The sequence below is a fragment of the Bufo bufo genome, chromosome 9, assembly GCF_905171765.1.
Source record: "Bufo bufo chromosome 9, aBufBuf1.1, whole genome shotgun sequence".
Taxonomy (NCBI): Eukaryota; Metazoa; Chordata; class Amphibia; order Anura; family Bufonidae; genus Bufo; species Bufo bufo.
In genome coordinates this window covers 212,832,792-212,848,284 of record NC_053397.1, presented here as the reverse complement: position 1 = coordinate 212,848,284, position 15,493 = coordinate 212,832,792, and the positions used below count along the sequence as shown (strand labels likewise).

Here is a 15,493-nt window from a genome sequence, read left to right as displayed (position 1 = left end):
GTGCAGTTGTTTTTGTAGCCAAAGCCAAGAGCAGATCTTAACCGCTTCACATCCGCCCATAGGATATAAACGTCCTATGGGTGGACGTCTATTTCTGAACGGACGTTCCAGAACGTCCTTTCAGAAATAGCAGCTGCGCGCTAATCGTGCAGCTGCTGATCGGGTTGCCCGCTGTCAGTGACAGCAGGGCAACCCTAAGACAAGGCAGGGACAGTTCCCAGGTGTCCCTGCCTTCCGGATCGCTGCATACACAGCGCTCGGTGAGCGCTGTGTATGCAGAGAAGGAAGCGCTATGCGCTTCCTGTTCCGGCCCGGCGGTCATGTGACCGCCGTGACCGGAGAGTGCAGGGGCTGTGTGAGGTCTCTCAGAGACCTCGATCAGCCCTGCTCTGAGGCTGTACAGCGCTGGATTGCTGCTGTACAGCCTCTCTAGGGGGGTATTTGTCCTGTAACTGGGGCTACTATGTCAGCCCCAGTTACAGGAGAAATCAACAGTGAAAAAAAAAAAAAAAGTGAAGCAAATGTCCCCCAGAGGTCTTGTATGACCTTATGGGGGGACGAAAAGTGTAAAATAAAAAAAATAAAAGGTTGAAAATAAAAAAATATAAAAAAGTTTCACATGTAAAAAAAAAAAGTCCCCAAATAAGGAATGAAAAAAAAAAGTTAAAAATAGAAAAAATAAAAAAAAGTATACATATTAGGTATTGCCGCGTCCGTAAAAACCAGTTCTATAAAAATATCACATGACCTAACCCCTCGGGTGAACACCGTAAAAAAAAAAAAAAAAATTGTGTCAAAACAAGCAATTTTTGTCACCTTGCATTACAAAAGGTGCAACACCAAGTGATCAAAAACGCGTATGTCCCACAAAATAGTACCAATAAAACCGTCACCTCATCCCGCAAAAAATGAGCCCCTACATAAGAAAATCTCTCAAAAAAAAAAAAAAACTATAGCTCTCAGAACATGGACACATTAAAACATAATTTTTTTGTTTCAAAAATGCTATTATTGTGTAAAACTTTAATAAATGAGAAAAAGTATACATATTAGGTATCGCCACGTCCGTAACAATCTGCTCTATAAAAATGTCACTTGACTGAACCCCTCAGGTGAACGCTGTAAAAATAAATAAATAGAAACTGTGCTAAAACAACCAATTTTTTGGTCACCTTGCCCCATAAAGTGTTATAATGAATGATCAAAAAATCATATGTACCCAAAAATAGTGCTAATAAAACTGGCACCTTATCCCCTAGTTTCCAAAATGGGGTCACTTCTTGGGAGTTTCTACTGTAAGGGTGCATCAGGGGAGCTTCAAATGGGACATGGCATCTAAAAACCATGTGGAGTTCCTTTTCTTCTGCACCCTGCCGTGTGCCCATACAGCAGTTTACGACCACATGTGGGGTGTTTCTGTAAACCGCAGAATCTGGGTAATAAATATTGAGTTTTGTTTGGCTGTTAACCATCGATGTGTTAAAGAAAAATATTGATTAAAATGGAAAATCTGCCCAAAAAGTGAAATTTAAAAATTTGATCTCCATTTTCCTTTAATTCTTGTGGAACGCCTAAAGGGTTAACAAAGTTTGTAAAATCGGTTTTGAATACCTTGAGGGGTGTAGTTTCTACAATGGGGTCATTTATGGGGGTATCCACTATGTAGGCCCCACAAAGTGACTTCAGACCTGAACTGGTCCTTAAAAAGTGGGTTTTGGCAATTTTCTTAAAAATTTGAAGAATTGCTTCTAAACTTCTAAGCCTTCTAACGTCCTAAAAAAATAAAATGACATTTCCAAAATGATGCCAACATAAAGTAGACATATGGGGAATGTTAAATAATAAATATTTTATGAGGTATCACTTTCTGTTTTAAAAGCAGAGAAATAGAAATTTAGAAAATTGCGAATTTTTCAAATTTTTGGGTAAATTAAGGTGAAATATTTTGACTCAAATTTATGACTATCATGAAGTACAATGTGTCACGAGAAAACAATCTCTGAATGACTTGGATAAATAAAGGCGTTCCAAAGTTATTACCACATAAAGTGAGATATGTCAGTTTTGCAAAATTTGGCCTGGTCAGGAAGGGGGCAAATGGCCCAGATGGCAGGTGGTTAAAGGGCTTCTGTCAGCCCACTAAACCGTTTTTTTTTTTTTTTGTTTACTAATAATCCCTATACTGCGAGCTCTGCATACATAAGTTAAATAATTATTTTTGTTCAGTAGAATTTGATAAAAAGCGATTTTTAAAATATGCAAATTACCTTGCTACCAGCAAGTAGGACGGCTACTTGCTGGTAGCAGCCGCATCCCCCGAACCTAATGACGCCCCTTCCGCATTGTGATTGACAGGGCCAGGGAACGGAATCGTTCTCTGCTGGCCCTGCCTGTTAGCATTCAAAATCTGGCGCCTGCGCCGCGGCCGTACCTATCTTCAATCTGCGCAGGCGCACTGAGAGGCGGCCACTCGCTCGGCCGCTCCATCCTCAATGCGCCTGCGCCGATGACGTCACATCTACACCCGGCGCAGGCGCATTGAGGAGCGAGCGGCCGCCTCTCAGTGCGCCTGCGCAGATTGAAGATACGTACGGCCGCAGCGCAGGCGCCAGATTTTGAATGCTAACAGGCAGGGCCAGCAGAGAACGATTCCGTTCCCTGGCCCTGTCAATCACAATGCGGAAGGGGCGTCATTAGGTTCGGGGGATGCGGCTGCTACCAGCAAGTAGCCGCCCTACTTGCTGGTAGCAAGGTAATTTGCATATTTTAAAAATCGCTTTTTATCAAATTCTACTGAACAAAGATGATTATTTAACTTATGTATGCAGAGCTCGCAGTGTAGGGATTATTAGTAAACAAAAAAAAAAAAACGGTTTAGTGGGCTGACAGAAGCGACTCCTCTTGCAGAGCCTATCCTGGTTTAGACTAAAAAAAAAAACATCAAAAACTGCATCTGTGAATCCAGTCTACAGGGAGTGCAGAATTATTAGGCAAGTTGTATTTTTGAGGATTAATTTTATTATTGAACAACAACCATGTTCTCAATGTACCCAAAAAACTCATTAATATCAAAGCTGAATATTTTTGGAAGTAGTTTTTAGTTTGTTTTTAGTTTTAGCTATTTTAGGGGGATATCTGTGTGTGCAGGTGACTATTACTGTGCATAATTATTAGGCAACTTAACAAAAAACAAATATATACCCATTTCAATTATTTATTTTTACCAGTGAAACCAATATAACATCTCAACATTCACAAATATACATTTCTGACATTCAAAAACAAAACAAAAACAAATCAGTGACCAATATAGCCACCTTTCTTTGCAAGGACACTCAAAAGCCTGCCATCCATGGATTCTGTCAGTGTTTTGATCTGTTCACCATCAACATTGCGTGCAGCAGCAACCACAGCCTCCCAGACACTGTTCAGAGAGGTGTACTGTTTTCCCTCCTTGTAAATCTCACATTTGATGATGGACCACAGGTTCTCAATGGGGTTCAGATCAGGTGAACAAGGAGACCATGTCATTAGATTTTCTTCTTTTATACCCTTTCTTGCCAGCCACGCTGTGGAGTACTTGGACGCGTGTGATGGAGCATTGTCCTGCATGAAAATCATGTTTTTCTTGAAGGATGCAGACTTCTTCCTGTACCACTGCTTGAAGAAGGTGTCTTCCAGAAACTGGCAGTAGGACTGGGAGTTGAGCTTGACTCCATCCTCATCCCGAAAAGGCCCCACAAGCTCATCTTTGATGATACCAGCCCAAACCAGTACTCCACCTCCACCTTGCTGGCGTCTGAGTCGGACTGGAGCTCTCTGCCCTTTACCAATCCAGCCACGGGCCCATCCATCTGGCCCATCAAGACTCACTCTCATTTCATCAGTCCATAAAACCTTAGAAAAATCAGTCTTGAGATATTTCTTGGCCCAGTCTTGACGTTTCAGCTTGTGTGTCTTGTTCAGTGGTGGTCGTCTTTCAGCCTTTCTTACCTTGGCCATGTCTCTGAGTATTGCACACCTTGTGCTTTTGGGCACTCCAGTGATGTTGCAGCTCTGAAATATGGCCAAACTGGTGGCAAGTGGCATCTTGGCAGCTGCACGCTTGACTTTTCTCAGTTCATGGGCAGTTATTTTACGCCTTGGTTTTTCCACACGCTTCTTGCGACCCTGTTGACTATTTTGAATGAAACGCTTGATTGTTCGATGATCACGCTTCAGAAGCTTTGCAATTTTAAGAGTGCTGCATCCCTCTGCAAGATATCTCACTATTTTTGACTTTTCTGAGCCTGTCAAGTCCTTCTTTTGACCCATTTTGCCAAAGGAAAGGAAGTTGCCTAATAATTATGCACACCTAATATAGGGTGTTGATGTCATTAGACCACACCCCTTCTCATTACAGAGATGCACATCACCTAATATGCTTAATTGGTAGTAGGCTTTCGAGCCTATACAGCTTGGAGTAAGACAACATGCATAAAGAGGATGATGTGGTCAAAATACTCATTTGCCTAATAATTCTGCACGCAGTGTAAAACCTTCCAGCTTAATCAGAGTCTGTACTGCGCAGGGTCCGGTGACTGGTTTGTATTGTGAACGCTAAGCACTGTTCTGTAATCTGATCCAGGAAAAATAAGACTTCCCAGAATGCATTGCAGCACATAGTTTGGCATTATAGGCGTAAACCAAGATACAGTATTTTTGGGGTGGGTGTCAACGAACTGTCAACTGGTTCAGGTAGAAACCAGCAGCATAGTGAGTGCAGCTCTGGAGTATAATACAGGATATAATTCAGGATCAGTACAGGATAAGTAATGTAATGTATGTACACAGTGTCTCCACCAACAGAACAGTGAGTGCAGCTCTGGAGGATAATACAGGATGTAACTCAGGATCAATACAGGATAAGTAATGTAATGTATGTACACAGTGTCTCCACCAGTAGAATAGTGAGTGCAGCTCTGGAGTATAATACAGGACGTAACTAAGCATCAGTACAGGATAAGTAATGTAATGTATGTACACAGTGACTGCACCAGCAGAATAGTGAGTGCAGCTCTGGAGTATAATACAGGATGTAACTCAGGATCAGTACAGGATAAGTAATGTAATGTACAGTATGTACACAGTGACTGCACCAGCAGAATAGTGAGTGCAGCTCTGGAGTATAATACAGGATGTAACTCAGGATCAGTACAGGATAAGTAATGTAATGTATGTACACAGTGACTGCACCAGCAGAATAGTGAGTGCAGCTCTGGAGTATAATACAGGATGTAACTGAGGATCAGTACAGGATAAGTAATGTAATGTATGTACACAGTGACTGCACCAGCAGAATAGTGAGTGCAGCTCTGGAGTATAATACAGGATGTATCTCAGGATCAGTACAGGATAAGTAGTGTAATGTATGTACCCAGTGACTCCACCAGCAGAATAGTGAGTGCAGCTCTGGAGTATAATACAGGATGTAACTCAGGATCAGTACAGGATAAGTAATGTAATGTATGTACACAGTGACTGCACCAGCAGAATAGTGAGTGCAGCTCTGGAGTATAATACAGGATGTAACTCAGGATCAGTACAGGATAAGTAATGTAATGTATGTACACAGTGACTGCACCAGCAGAATAGTGAGTGCAGCTCTGGAGTATAATACAGGATGTAACTCAGGATCAGTACAGGATAAGTAATGTAATGTATGTACACAGTGACTGCACCAGCAGAATAGTGAATACAGCTCTGGAGGATAATACAGGATGTAACTCAGGATCAGTACAGGATAAGTAATGTAATGTATGTACACAGTGACTGCACCAGCAGAATAGTGAGTGCAGCTCTGGAGTATAATACAGGATATAACTCAGCATCAGTACAGGATAAGTAATGTAATGTATGTACACAGTGACTGCACTCTGGAGTATAATACATATTGTAATTGTATGCAGTAACTCATCTTTATGTAGATTATGGAGCTTAAAGGTGAAAATTGCCTTAAAAGTAAATTGAAATTCTTTGTAATTCTAAGTCTTTTAGCTGTTTCTGTTTCCGCTTGGTATTTTGCAGCACAGACGCTGCCCCTAGACATGGTCTGACCTTAGAACAAATGAGGAAAAGTTTCCAGTACCCACCAATAGACAAGAATGGTAAGTACAGATGTCCCCAAACCGTCAATAACATAATCACCACGTTGTTCTGCATTGCGAGGGACTGAAAATCTGTGATGAGTACAGTGTGTTATTTCCAGAGACACTTGGACTCTTACTTCCTACATTCACAGGCGGAAGCTGGCGTCTGATGGTTCAGCTTTTAAAAGCTTTTTAAATATAGCTCTACAGTGCCCCCACAGGGTAAATTAAGTATTACATGGTTCCCATAAAAACCAATTGACCTTCTTCTATTAGCTCATAACCATGTAAATAGGTAATTTAGGATTTGTATACACCAAACCTTTCAAAGGGCATCATCCTCTAAATAAAATGGAAATCCTAGATTTCAGTAGAAAACCTGGCACTTGATGTCTAAAAAGGTCATTAAGAGACGTACCTTCCACAGAGGCTAATCATGTGACTACCATGTGTTAGGAAAAATTTACTCTTGCCTAAACGTGTCCCTGACACATTGTAATGCAAGGCACCAACAAACAGACCAGTGATGAAAGCAAAAAGGTGTTTATTCACCAGAAACATAAACGTCCAGGACACTTGCTGGTAACAAAAACCAGGCAAGGAGATTCCAGGAATAGTCCCAACCAGTGCAGTCACTCCAGATCTTGGGTCCGCTGCAAAAGACAAAGTTCCTGGCAGTCTTCAGTCACTAGCAGTTGTGACCTATACCTGGTTGAGGGAAAATAACAGTGGGCACTGATCACCCTGAGAGACCTCCTTTTAAATGCCTGCTGACCAATCCCAGGGTGCCAAGTGTCCACTACCATAGGTGAACAAATTGCCCTGCACCTGAGTACATGGCCTAAGGCAATCACAAGTTGATTAACCCATGGCTGGCTCCCTAATCCACTTTGCTCTTGTGAGTCAGTATATTATGCGCCACTGGTCGACGAAGCGCGTACTCGCGACCGTGTATCCCTTTGCGAACCTGCCCTCGTGTGTACGCACGGACGCATGATTGACTCAGCGCGAGTATGCGAGCGCGTGGACCCAGATGCGGAAACGGAAGTCGCAGGAGACACTGGAGACAACCCAGGCCGCGGCGTCTTGTCACTTGCCTGGCCACTCTGTCCCCGGGACTCCGACGGTCCTCCCCTCCGATGTCCACGCGAACGCATCCCCGCACTGGCTCACAAAGGGGTCAGCGCTGGTGCATCAGAGACACGCATAACCTGTCCCGCAACTCCACGAGGACCCCTCTTGGTTCCCCTGGAGTGCAAAGCAGGTGAGGATCTTACACACATAATTTCAGTGATCAGCTTGAATTAAGTTTTATCCGGTACCGGGAGAATGAACTAGATTGACCACATGAATACGTGTGTAGTTCTAATCCATTCTGGTTTATTTCACAGTTGGCAAACAGTTATAATAGAGGGGGTTGAGCTTCCTTGACATCCAATCATATGTTAGCATTAGTATTTGACCTATAGTATGGTCACACATAAGCTCTGCATTAACATAATAGATGACTCCTAGTAACAGAATTTGACCAATCAGGTATTTACACATGGGCTAGCATACAGTTGAGCCAGATGGCCTTATATGGTAGGAGTGTTCAGACTTACAGACTAAGGAATGTATGGATATCCTTGAAACAGCCCAGGATGTGTCACACATTCCATAAGGGGGGTAGGGAGGTATTGGAAGTGCACTGACCAAATGTAATACACGTTGCTGAATAAGACAAAACGGAGTCACATATATCCCATCAAATCCCCTCTTAGAACCTTATATATATATATATATACTATATGGTTCTTTCTCTGCTCTTCCTTTGTTTGCTTGTAAGCCTTTAGGTATTCCATATACCCTTCAGGAGTATAATCCTTAGGCTTTGTTGAGGTTGTGTTTGCCTCTTCTACCTCTACCGGAGTATAGAGGGATGTTGAGTGTACCCCTCTTTCGGCCACATTTTTTTTTTACATATGGTAAGAAGGGAGGGCACACACTGTAGACAACAGCAGAGACCCACTATTGCAGCGACCACAGCGAGTGCCACTCCTAAAACATATCTTATTTGGCCAAAGTCAGGTATTCAGCCAAAAAGCCAGTCCCCCCAACCTTGGTCAACATCCTGTTTTATATGTTTTATCATCTCTTCTAATTGGCCTATTTTATATTTTATTCCACGGGAGTGATCTAATAAATTGAAACAACACATCCCTGCGAACGCTGAGCATCCTACACCATGTTGGAGCAATAAATAGTCAATAGTTGCCCTATTCTGCAAGATAGCCTTTTCATACGATTGTATATCCAGCAGCATATCTTGCAGAACTGCATCAGTGACATTTATCTGTTTTACCATAAAACAGGCAAGTTTTGATATTGTCCTGTGGTTATATATGGCCAAACCTGGTACTCCTATCAAAGATACCCCTAAACTCACATATATCTAGAGAGGAGATTCATATTATAATCACAATTTTCTGGTAACTGTAGGGAAGTGTCTCTCGTGTGTCGTGTCTGCATTGCTGGAAATAGTGGTATCATTGTTAATGTCAACCTAGCTATTGTACAGGGTCCCTCTGTAATATTGGCCGGTATGTATGTGTAACTAGTATTCCCACAGGCCAATACCCATCCTGTTGGTAGAGGTACATGTTTGTCTAGGGATGGTACTGTTTTTGTAATATTACATTGCATATTCTTTCCTGATACTATTTTTTTACAACCACCTAAATCTCTATCACAAATATTTGGCTTAGTCTTGTTCTGCATTTTTGCTTGTATGCAGGGAGGCAATAGTGTCTCATCACAGGTGAAGTTATAACATATTCCTGCTGCTGTAACAAGACCTGTAATTATTTTTATCATATTACTTTGCAGAGTCTCATATGTAGGACAGTCATAACAAGCATGATAAGGATTTACATATCCATATTTAACATTATGATCCTCCAAATCTGTGTCATTCCATTGGGAACGTAGGAGCCCCGTCCATACAGCTACTGGGGTGGGGACTGCTACCAGACATGTCTCCAAAATGTTAGATGCCGATAAAGTGGTTTGGAGACAAAAGTCAGTTAAGTTCAGAGTTTTGGCCAGGTACAGCCATAAGTTCTCCTTTGTCTTGCATAGACTGTCTTCCCCTCTGCATTCTGTTTTCAGGTATATCTGTCTGTTCCACAGCCGTGGGATAGTAAGTAGGAGACACAAAACTACAATTATTAAGGCACTGCATCTCAGCCATCTCGAGGAATTTCCCGACTGCGTCATCTTGTTGGGGGTCAAGGCTGTCTGCCTCCGTTAGTACCCCTTCTGTATCTTCTTCGAGGTCAAGGCTGTCTGCCTCCGTTAATACCTCTGGGCCTCGTTGGAGGTCAGGGCTGTCTGCCCCCGTTAGTACTTCTCTTTTCTTCACCAACTTAATCCTTGTGGCGTAGATCCACGTGGGCTACTGTTTAGTGAGGACTGCTGTTCTGGTGATCATGACTACCTCGGTGGGTTGTCCGTAGGTGAAACTTCCTGGTTCCTTTCCCTTCTTTAAGATCTTGATCATCACCTGGTCGCCTATCCGGAATGGACGGGTTGATTCCTGTGAAAGAGAAGGAGACTTACAAGCAACTTATTCTTCAGTTTTACCTGAGGACTTTGATCAGATTAGTAACATACTCCTCCCTGATCAGGTCCAAGTCCCCTTCCTGCACCACCAGGGGGCGTCTTGCCCATGTGTGGGGAAAGGCCTACCCATGAGTATCTCAATGCTGTTTATGTCCTACTCTGTGGAAATGTGCTATTAAGATGGAAGCACTGTGTTGGGGGAATGCATAACTTCCCCTCTTCGCAGACTAATCCTATCTCAGGATTTTTCTGCAATACTGGATAACACCAGTCTTGCTGTTCCTGTTCAGTGGCATACCACTGAAGATCAGTAAGCATTTGCAACATCTCAGGGGTTGGAGGTGCCAAACATGGCATCTCCCAATGGTTATACAAACCTGTGAGGTTGCATTTGGCCACTCATTTCACCACCTTAACTGCCAGCGCATTGCCCTGTGAGACATGATCCTTACCATCTGCCGCCGTAAATCCTCTCCTCTGCCAGATCATACCATGGTCCCACACTACCCCATGTGTGTACCTACTCTCAGTATAGATGGTGACAGGTCTATCAGTATGTAGAATACATGTCCTAGTGAGTGCAATAAGCTCAGCTGCCTGCTGTGTTGAGTGTGGATGTCCTTGAGTAGGCCTACAACATCATGAGTGGTGTGCAAAATGGTGTAATGTCACATTGTGAAAGAATTTGTCAACTCTACCATCATAGCACAGGCTGCAAGAGAACACAGACATGCCGGCATCCCTTGAACAGGGGTGGGCATTACCTTTGAGAAAAATACACAAGGACGCAACTTGCCTCCGTTTTCTTGTGTCAGTACACCCGCCATGGTTTTACAATTTTGGCGTGCAAACATGTGGAAGGGCATATTATAGTCAGGGAGGCCCAGCCCTGGACTCGACATGAGCGAACATTTCAGATAATCAAATGCATTGTACATTTCAGAAGACCATTTAATCAAATCTGGATTTTCTTCCAGAGTGGCTTGCCTCAAAACATTGTCATAATAGGAGCAATCAGGAATCCATTGTCTACCGTTTATCATACCAAGGAAAGATAACATTTCCTTCTTGGTGTGCGGGGCGACTAAACCCGCAATAGACTGGACTCTTTCTGCGCTGATTCTCCGTTCCCCTTTTGTGAGGACAAAGCCCAAGTATTCAACCTGCATTTTACACCGTTGCATTTTCTTAAGTGTCACTTAGTGACCACATCCTGACAATCATTATAACAGTGATAAACCATCCTGAATGCTGGCCTCCGCTGACATGCTACACAGTAACAGATCACCGACATATTGCAGCAGCACAGAACCTTGGGGGGATGTACCATGATTTTAACATCTCTTGGAGGACTATGCTGTACACTACAGGTGAATCAGCATATCCCTGGGGCATTTCTGCACCAGGTCAGTTTGACGTCTGTCAAAGGAAAAAACAAAAAGTAGTCTGGTTATCTTATCAACTGGGATAGAAAAGAATGCATTTTTCAGATCTATCACACTGAACCAAACAGCGTCTGCTGGAATGGCAGATAATAATTAAGTGACATCAGGTACAACAGGGGCTATAGGCACAATGATGTTGTTGATGGCCCTTAAATCCTGTACAAAGCGGGTAGTACCATCTGCCTTTGTCACTGGATTCACGGGCGTGCTGTAGGGTGAAATCACCTCTTCCAGGATTCCCTTTTGTAGGAATTCCTTTATCATTGGCCTAAGTCCATCAAGTTTCTCTTTTTTTACAGCAGGTATTGTTTCTGGAACACTGAGATGACACCTGGTTTCACAGTAGCTTTGTAATGTGTGCAATCTATGAATCCTGTGTCGTATTCATTTGAGGACCATAATGCAGGGTTAATGTTATTAAGTTCTGGGTGGTCCTGTATGTTTGCAAGAATCAGTGGCACTGGTGTAGAGACTGGAATGAGATCTGAGTGTACTCTTATGCCCTGAGTCTTTGCTGATACCTGCAAGTCAAGCTTAATGAACAAATCTCTCTCTAATAGGCTGACTGGGCAATCTAATATAATGCTAAATACATGACATGATGTATTCCCTGTCCATGGTTTCTACTGGTAAGGAATCTGTTCTGTATGTCCTTGTCAGTACCCCATTTATTCCCATAGAGGGCTCACATTTCCTTCCTCCCATTCTGAGTCACCTAAGTCCACCCCTTTTAGTCGGACGCTTTGGTCCGTCCTCTGTCTGCCATTAGTATCCTAGCTGTCCATATGAGCAGAGCTCTGATGTTAAGCACAACACTGAACATGTAACATGTAACTGCAAACATTGAAACAAACAGATCTGACAATACAGACATGAACACACAAAGGGCCCATAAAAACTTTTTATTGACTTCAATAAATAAAAATGTACAGCTTGATCAATGCTGTTGGTACCAATAAAAAAACAAAAACTTCCAAGAAAATAAAATTCTCAATGCGCATATTTAAAAACAAATACCGTACTCCATACGCATTCATATACATTTTTCCATGTACTCTTTTTTTTCATTAATAACTCATAACCACGCCCTTACACATAAAATATGAATTGCACACACAGCTCTGCTACGTACATACAACTCAGAGCCACACCCATTCACACTCCACTGAATCATGTATCTTTCACCCAATCACACAATCTCTTTGTTACATTCCAAAATTTGCAGCACAGACAAACACAGCTTTCCGGGAAACAGATATCCACACCACACCCAGAATTGCTGATGGTCTGTCACTGTAAAACAATATACATGTTAATCATACAGTCATTTTGTTAAAATTAACAAATCATCTTATATGCCATGTAGTTTTTGGTTTAGTGTTATACACATCGCCCCTTATTCTATATAACTACCCCTTCCCCCATTTCCTTTTGCCTTGCGTCTCTTATTTCAGGAGTGTTCAAACAGGGGAAGCAAAGCAATACATCAGGACGTTCAGCTGTCCCACATGTTCCTCAAACTTTTACTCATATCTGAATAAGGACTTAGAATGGGTGCAACCTTAGATTGATAGGATTGAACACTTCCAATTAGCATCATCACTGCAGGCACATTTTAAACCATCGGAACATACAATTTGGAAAGATCCAATCCAATACTGGAGCCCTGTCTGGAATATCTTAGAGATAACACAGGTTAGTATCTTCACATTCTGCTCATGCATTACCAATTAGCAGCCCCCCTCCCCCCCTCAACCCCCATATGAAATTCCTGAGCAGAGGAGGGGGGTATGAGATGGGAGGGAGTTCTCTCTGAAAACACATCTCAGACAGAACAGGAAGAAGTTTGTTTTGTGGGACTACAAGTGACATTTTGGAGTTTACAGCAGATGTGGTGGGGGGAGGGATGCCTCATTGCAACTTTGTTCTCTCTATAGGATTCAAAATCCTCCATCTTGAAATAAGAAATGCTGCTCATTTCATTTCTCTAACTTCAATTATCAATACACTTATGCATTAACTATCCATCTTTTAGTGCTGTAATCTCTAATCCTAGGACTATAAATCGTCACTATTTAAACACACACATATCATTAGGGCAACAAAACTTAACCAGTTCATTTCTGAACGTTTAACACAAGCCCTTTCTAATTGCAAACACTGAGACACTTTTTCCCTTGCCATGAATTAACTTCCTGACTCTGCTGTGTCTTCTCACTCACCCTAGCCCCCCTTCACAATCACGGGAGTTCTGATGTACACTGTCTGTAAGCTTCTAACAGATTTTTACAGCTTTTCATCCCTGTTGCCAGCCGGGCATAACATTCTGTTTCACATTTTAACTGTCAATTCTCACATCCTGCCCAATTGTCTATCCATGTGTTAACTAGGAAATAATTTGTGGGACTAGACCGTGCAACAAAGTTTACATGTTGGCAGTGATAGAAACAGAATGATTTCAAAGCGGGATTCGACCGTAAACTTACCACCCGGTCAACATCTCACACAGACAGATAATACTTCTAAAATACTTAGATACTTAATACTTCTAAAATACTTATACTATATATACATAAGAGTTAATTCAAGCTTGTATCCTTCTGTTCCCGGAACAGATTATTCATATATATATAGTGCACTATCTCTTAACGATATGGACTCAATGAGCCTCTTAAAATCAACATTTGCGTGTCCCAGACATCGCAATCCACCGAAATCATAAATAGATGGTTCGACTTACTTGAATGGGATTTTGGTCATTGCTCCCAGGTCCAAGGAGGACAAGAATTGATGTCTTTCACTGTAGACCTGAAGAGTTGACCCTCCCAATCTCGGACCGAGCCCCCATGCTGTTAGGAAAAATTTACTCTTGCCTAAACGTGTCCCTGACACATAATTTCAGTGATCAGCTTGAATTAAGTCTTATCCGGTACCGGGAGAATGAACTAGATTGACCACATGAATACGTGTGTAGTTCTAATCCATTCTGGTTTATTTCACAGTTGGCAAACAGTTATAATAGAGGGGGTTGAGCTTCCTTGACATCCAATCATATGTTAGCATTAGTATTTGACCTATAGTATGGTCACACATAAGCTCTGCATTAACATAATAGATGACTCCTAGTAACAGCATTTGACAATCAGGTATATACACATGGGCTAGCATACAGTTGAGCCAGATAGCCTTATATGGTAGGAGTGTTCAGACTTACAGACTAAGGAATGTATGGATATCCTTGAAACAGCTAAGGAAGTTTCACACATTCCATAAGGGGGGTAGGGAGGTATTGGAAGTGCACTGACCAAATGTAATACACGTTGCTGAATAAGACAAAATGGAGTCACATATATCCCATCACCATGGTGGGAGGGGTACAAGATTGAACTGCTTCTTCCCCCTCCAAATACATCATTTACTTGTGGCCACCACTAGGGGGAGCTCATGGCATAGAGATTTTTGTAGTTGAATAATAGCTGTATAGACCCATAGGCAGTGAGCTCCCCCTAGTGGTGGCTGCAGTCAGACAGAGTTTTTCTGTGTGTGAAGACTGGTTCTCCAACTCCTATACAGTTAAGTTCTTAGCTTAAGGTGGACACTGCTGTAATTAAAGAGCTCTTAGTGGGGAGTCGTGTCCACTCTTAGTTTTATTATGGGGCGCTACAAATTCTGCCTACACCCTTAACTGGAGATCAATGCTACACATGTCATGAAAGTGTGCACCTCAAAGCCATTGCATTTACTTTCTTTCTGTTCATTGAACAGGTTATGTGTCTGATCCCATGAGCACAATGCGATTTCATTCTTGCTGCAGGAGCAGCAGTTTCGAAGACAGTAACTGACAGATGGAGCCGTTACTGGCTGTGACGATATCCCGGTAAAAGGGCGAGCACACCGCCACCTGATAGCCCGGAGGGAAGTGTTTACACGCGACAGTCATCTTTTTTTATTTACGTTGGATAATTCATCTTTATGGTTTTGTTTTGCTCTTGTTTCATTACATGATATGGCTGTAAGCTTTTATCAAGTGTAACCTGGCGAAAATAAAATAAAATACAACACTCACATCAGTTGTAATGTTATCCGTCATGCCTGGTGGATTTCCTGCAAACTTGCAGTTTTCTTAAAGCTTTTCTATCGTCATCTTTTGCTTTGCATTACAATATAGGAAACTTCGTGACATATCTGATTAGGGGACAATGGCCTCATATTCAAACAGCCCATAGCCCCACTTTCCATGTGTTCAGGCTCTCTTTAAATGTCCAGAAACCTCCTCAGTCCCCTGAAATCTATTTGCAGAATCTATTTGCAGTAGTA

General features: G+C 42.2%; 1 protein-coding gene across 4 annotated transcripts in view; it reads left to right on the top strand.

The window, feature by feature from the left end:
* The window catches only part of TNNI3K (TNNI3 interacting kinase), a 230,894-nt gene extending 215,659 nt beyond the window's left edge, over positions 1-15,235 (top strand). For 3 of the 4 annotated variants that reach the window (XR_005774108.1, XM_040406705.1, XM_040406704.1), the window contains 2 exons: positions 6,067-6,146; positions 14,942-15,235. Coding sequence is in view for 2 of the 4 variants with exons in the window: in XM_040406705.1 (XP_040262639.1) it covers positions 6,067-6,146; positions 14,942-15,018 (157 nt within the window). In the remaining 2 variants the exon portion in view is untranslated. The remainder of the gene's footprint in view (positions 1-6,066; positions 6,147-14,941) is intronic. The other variant, XR_005774106.1, reaches the window with a different exon arrangement.
* Positions 15,236-15,493: the final 258 nt, after the last annotated feature.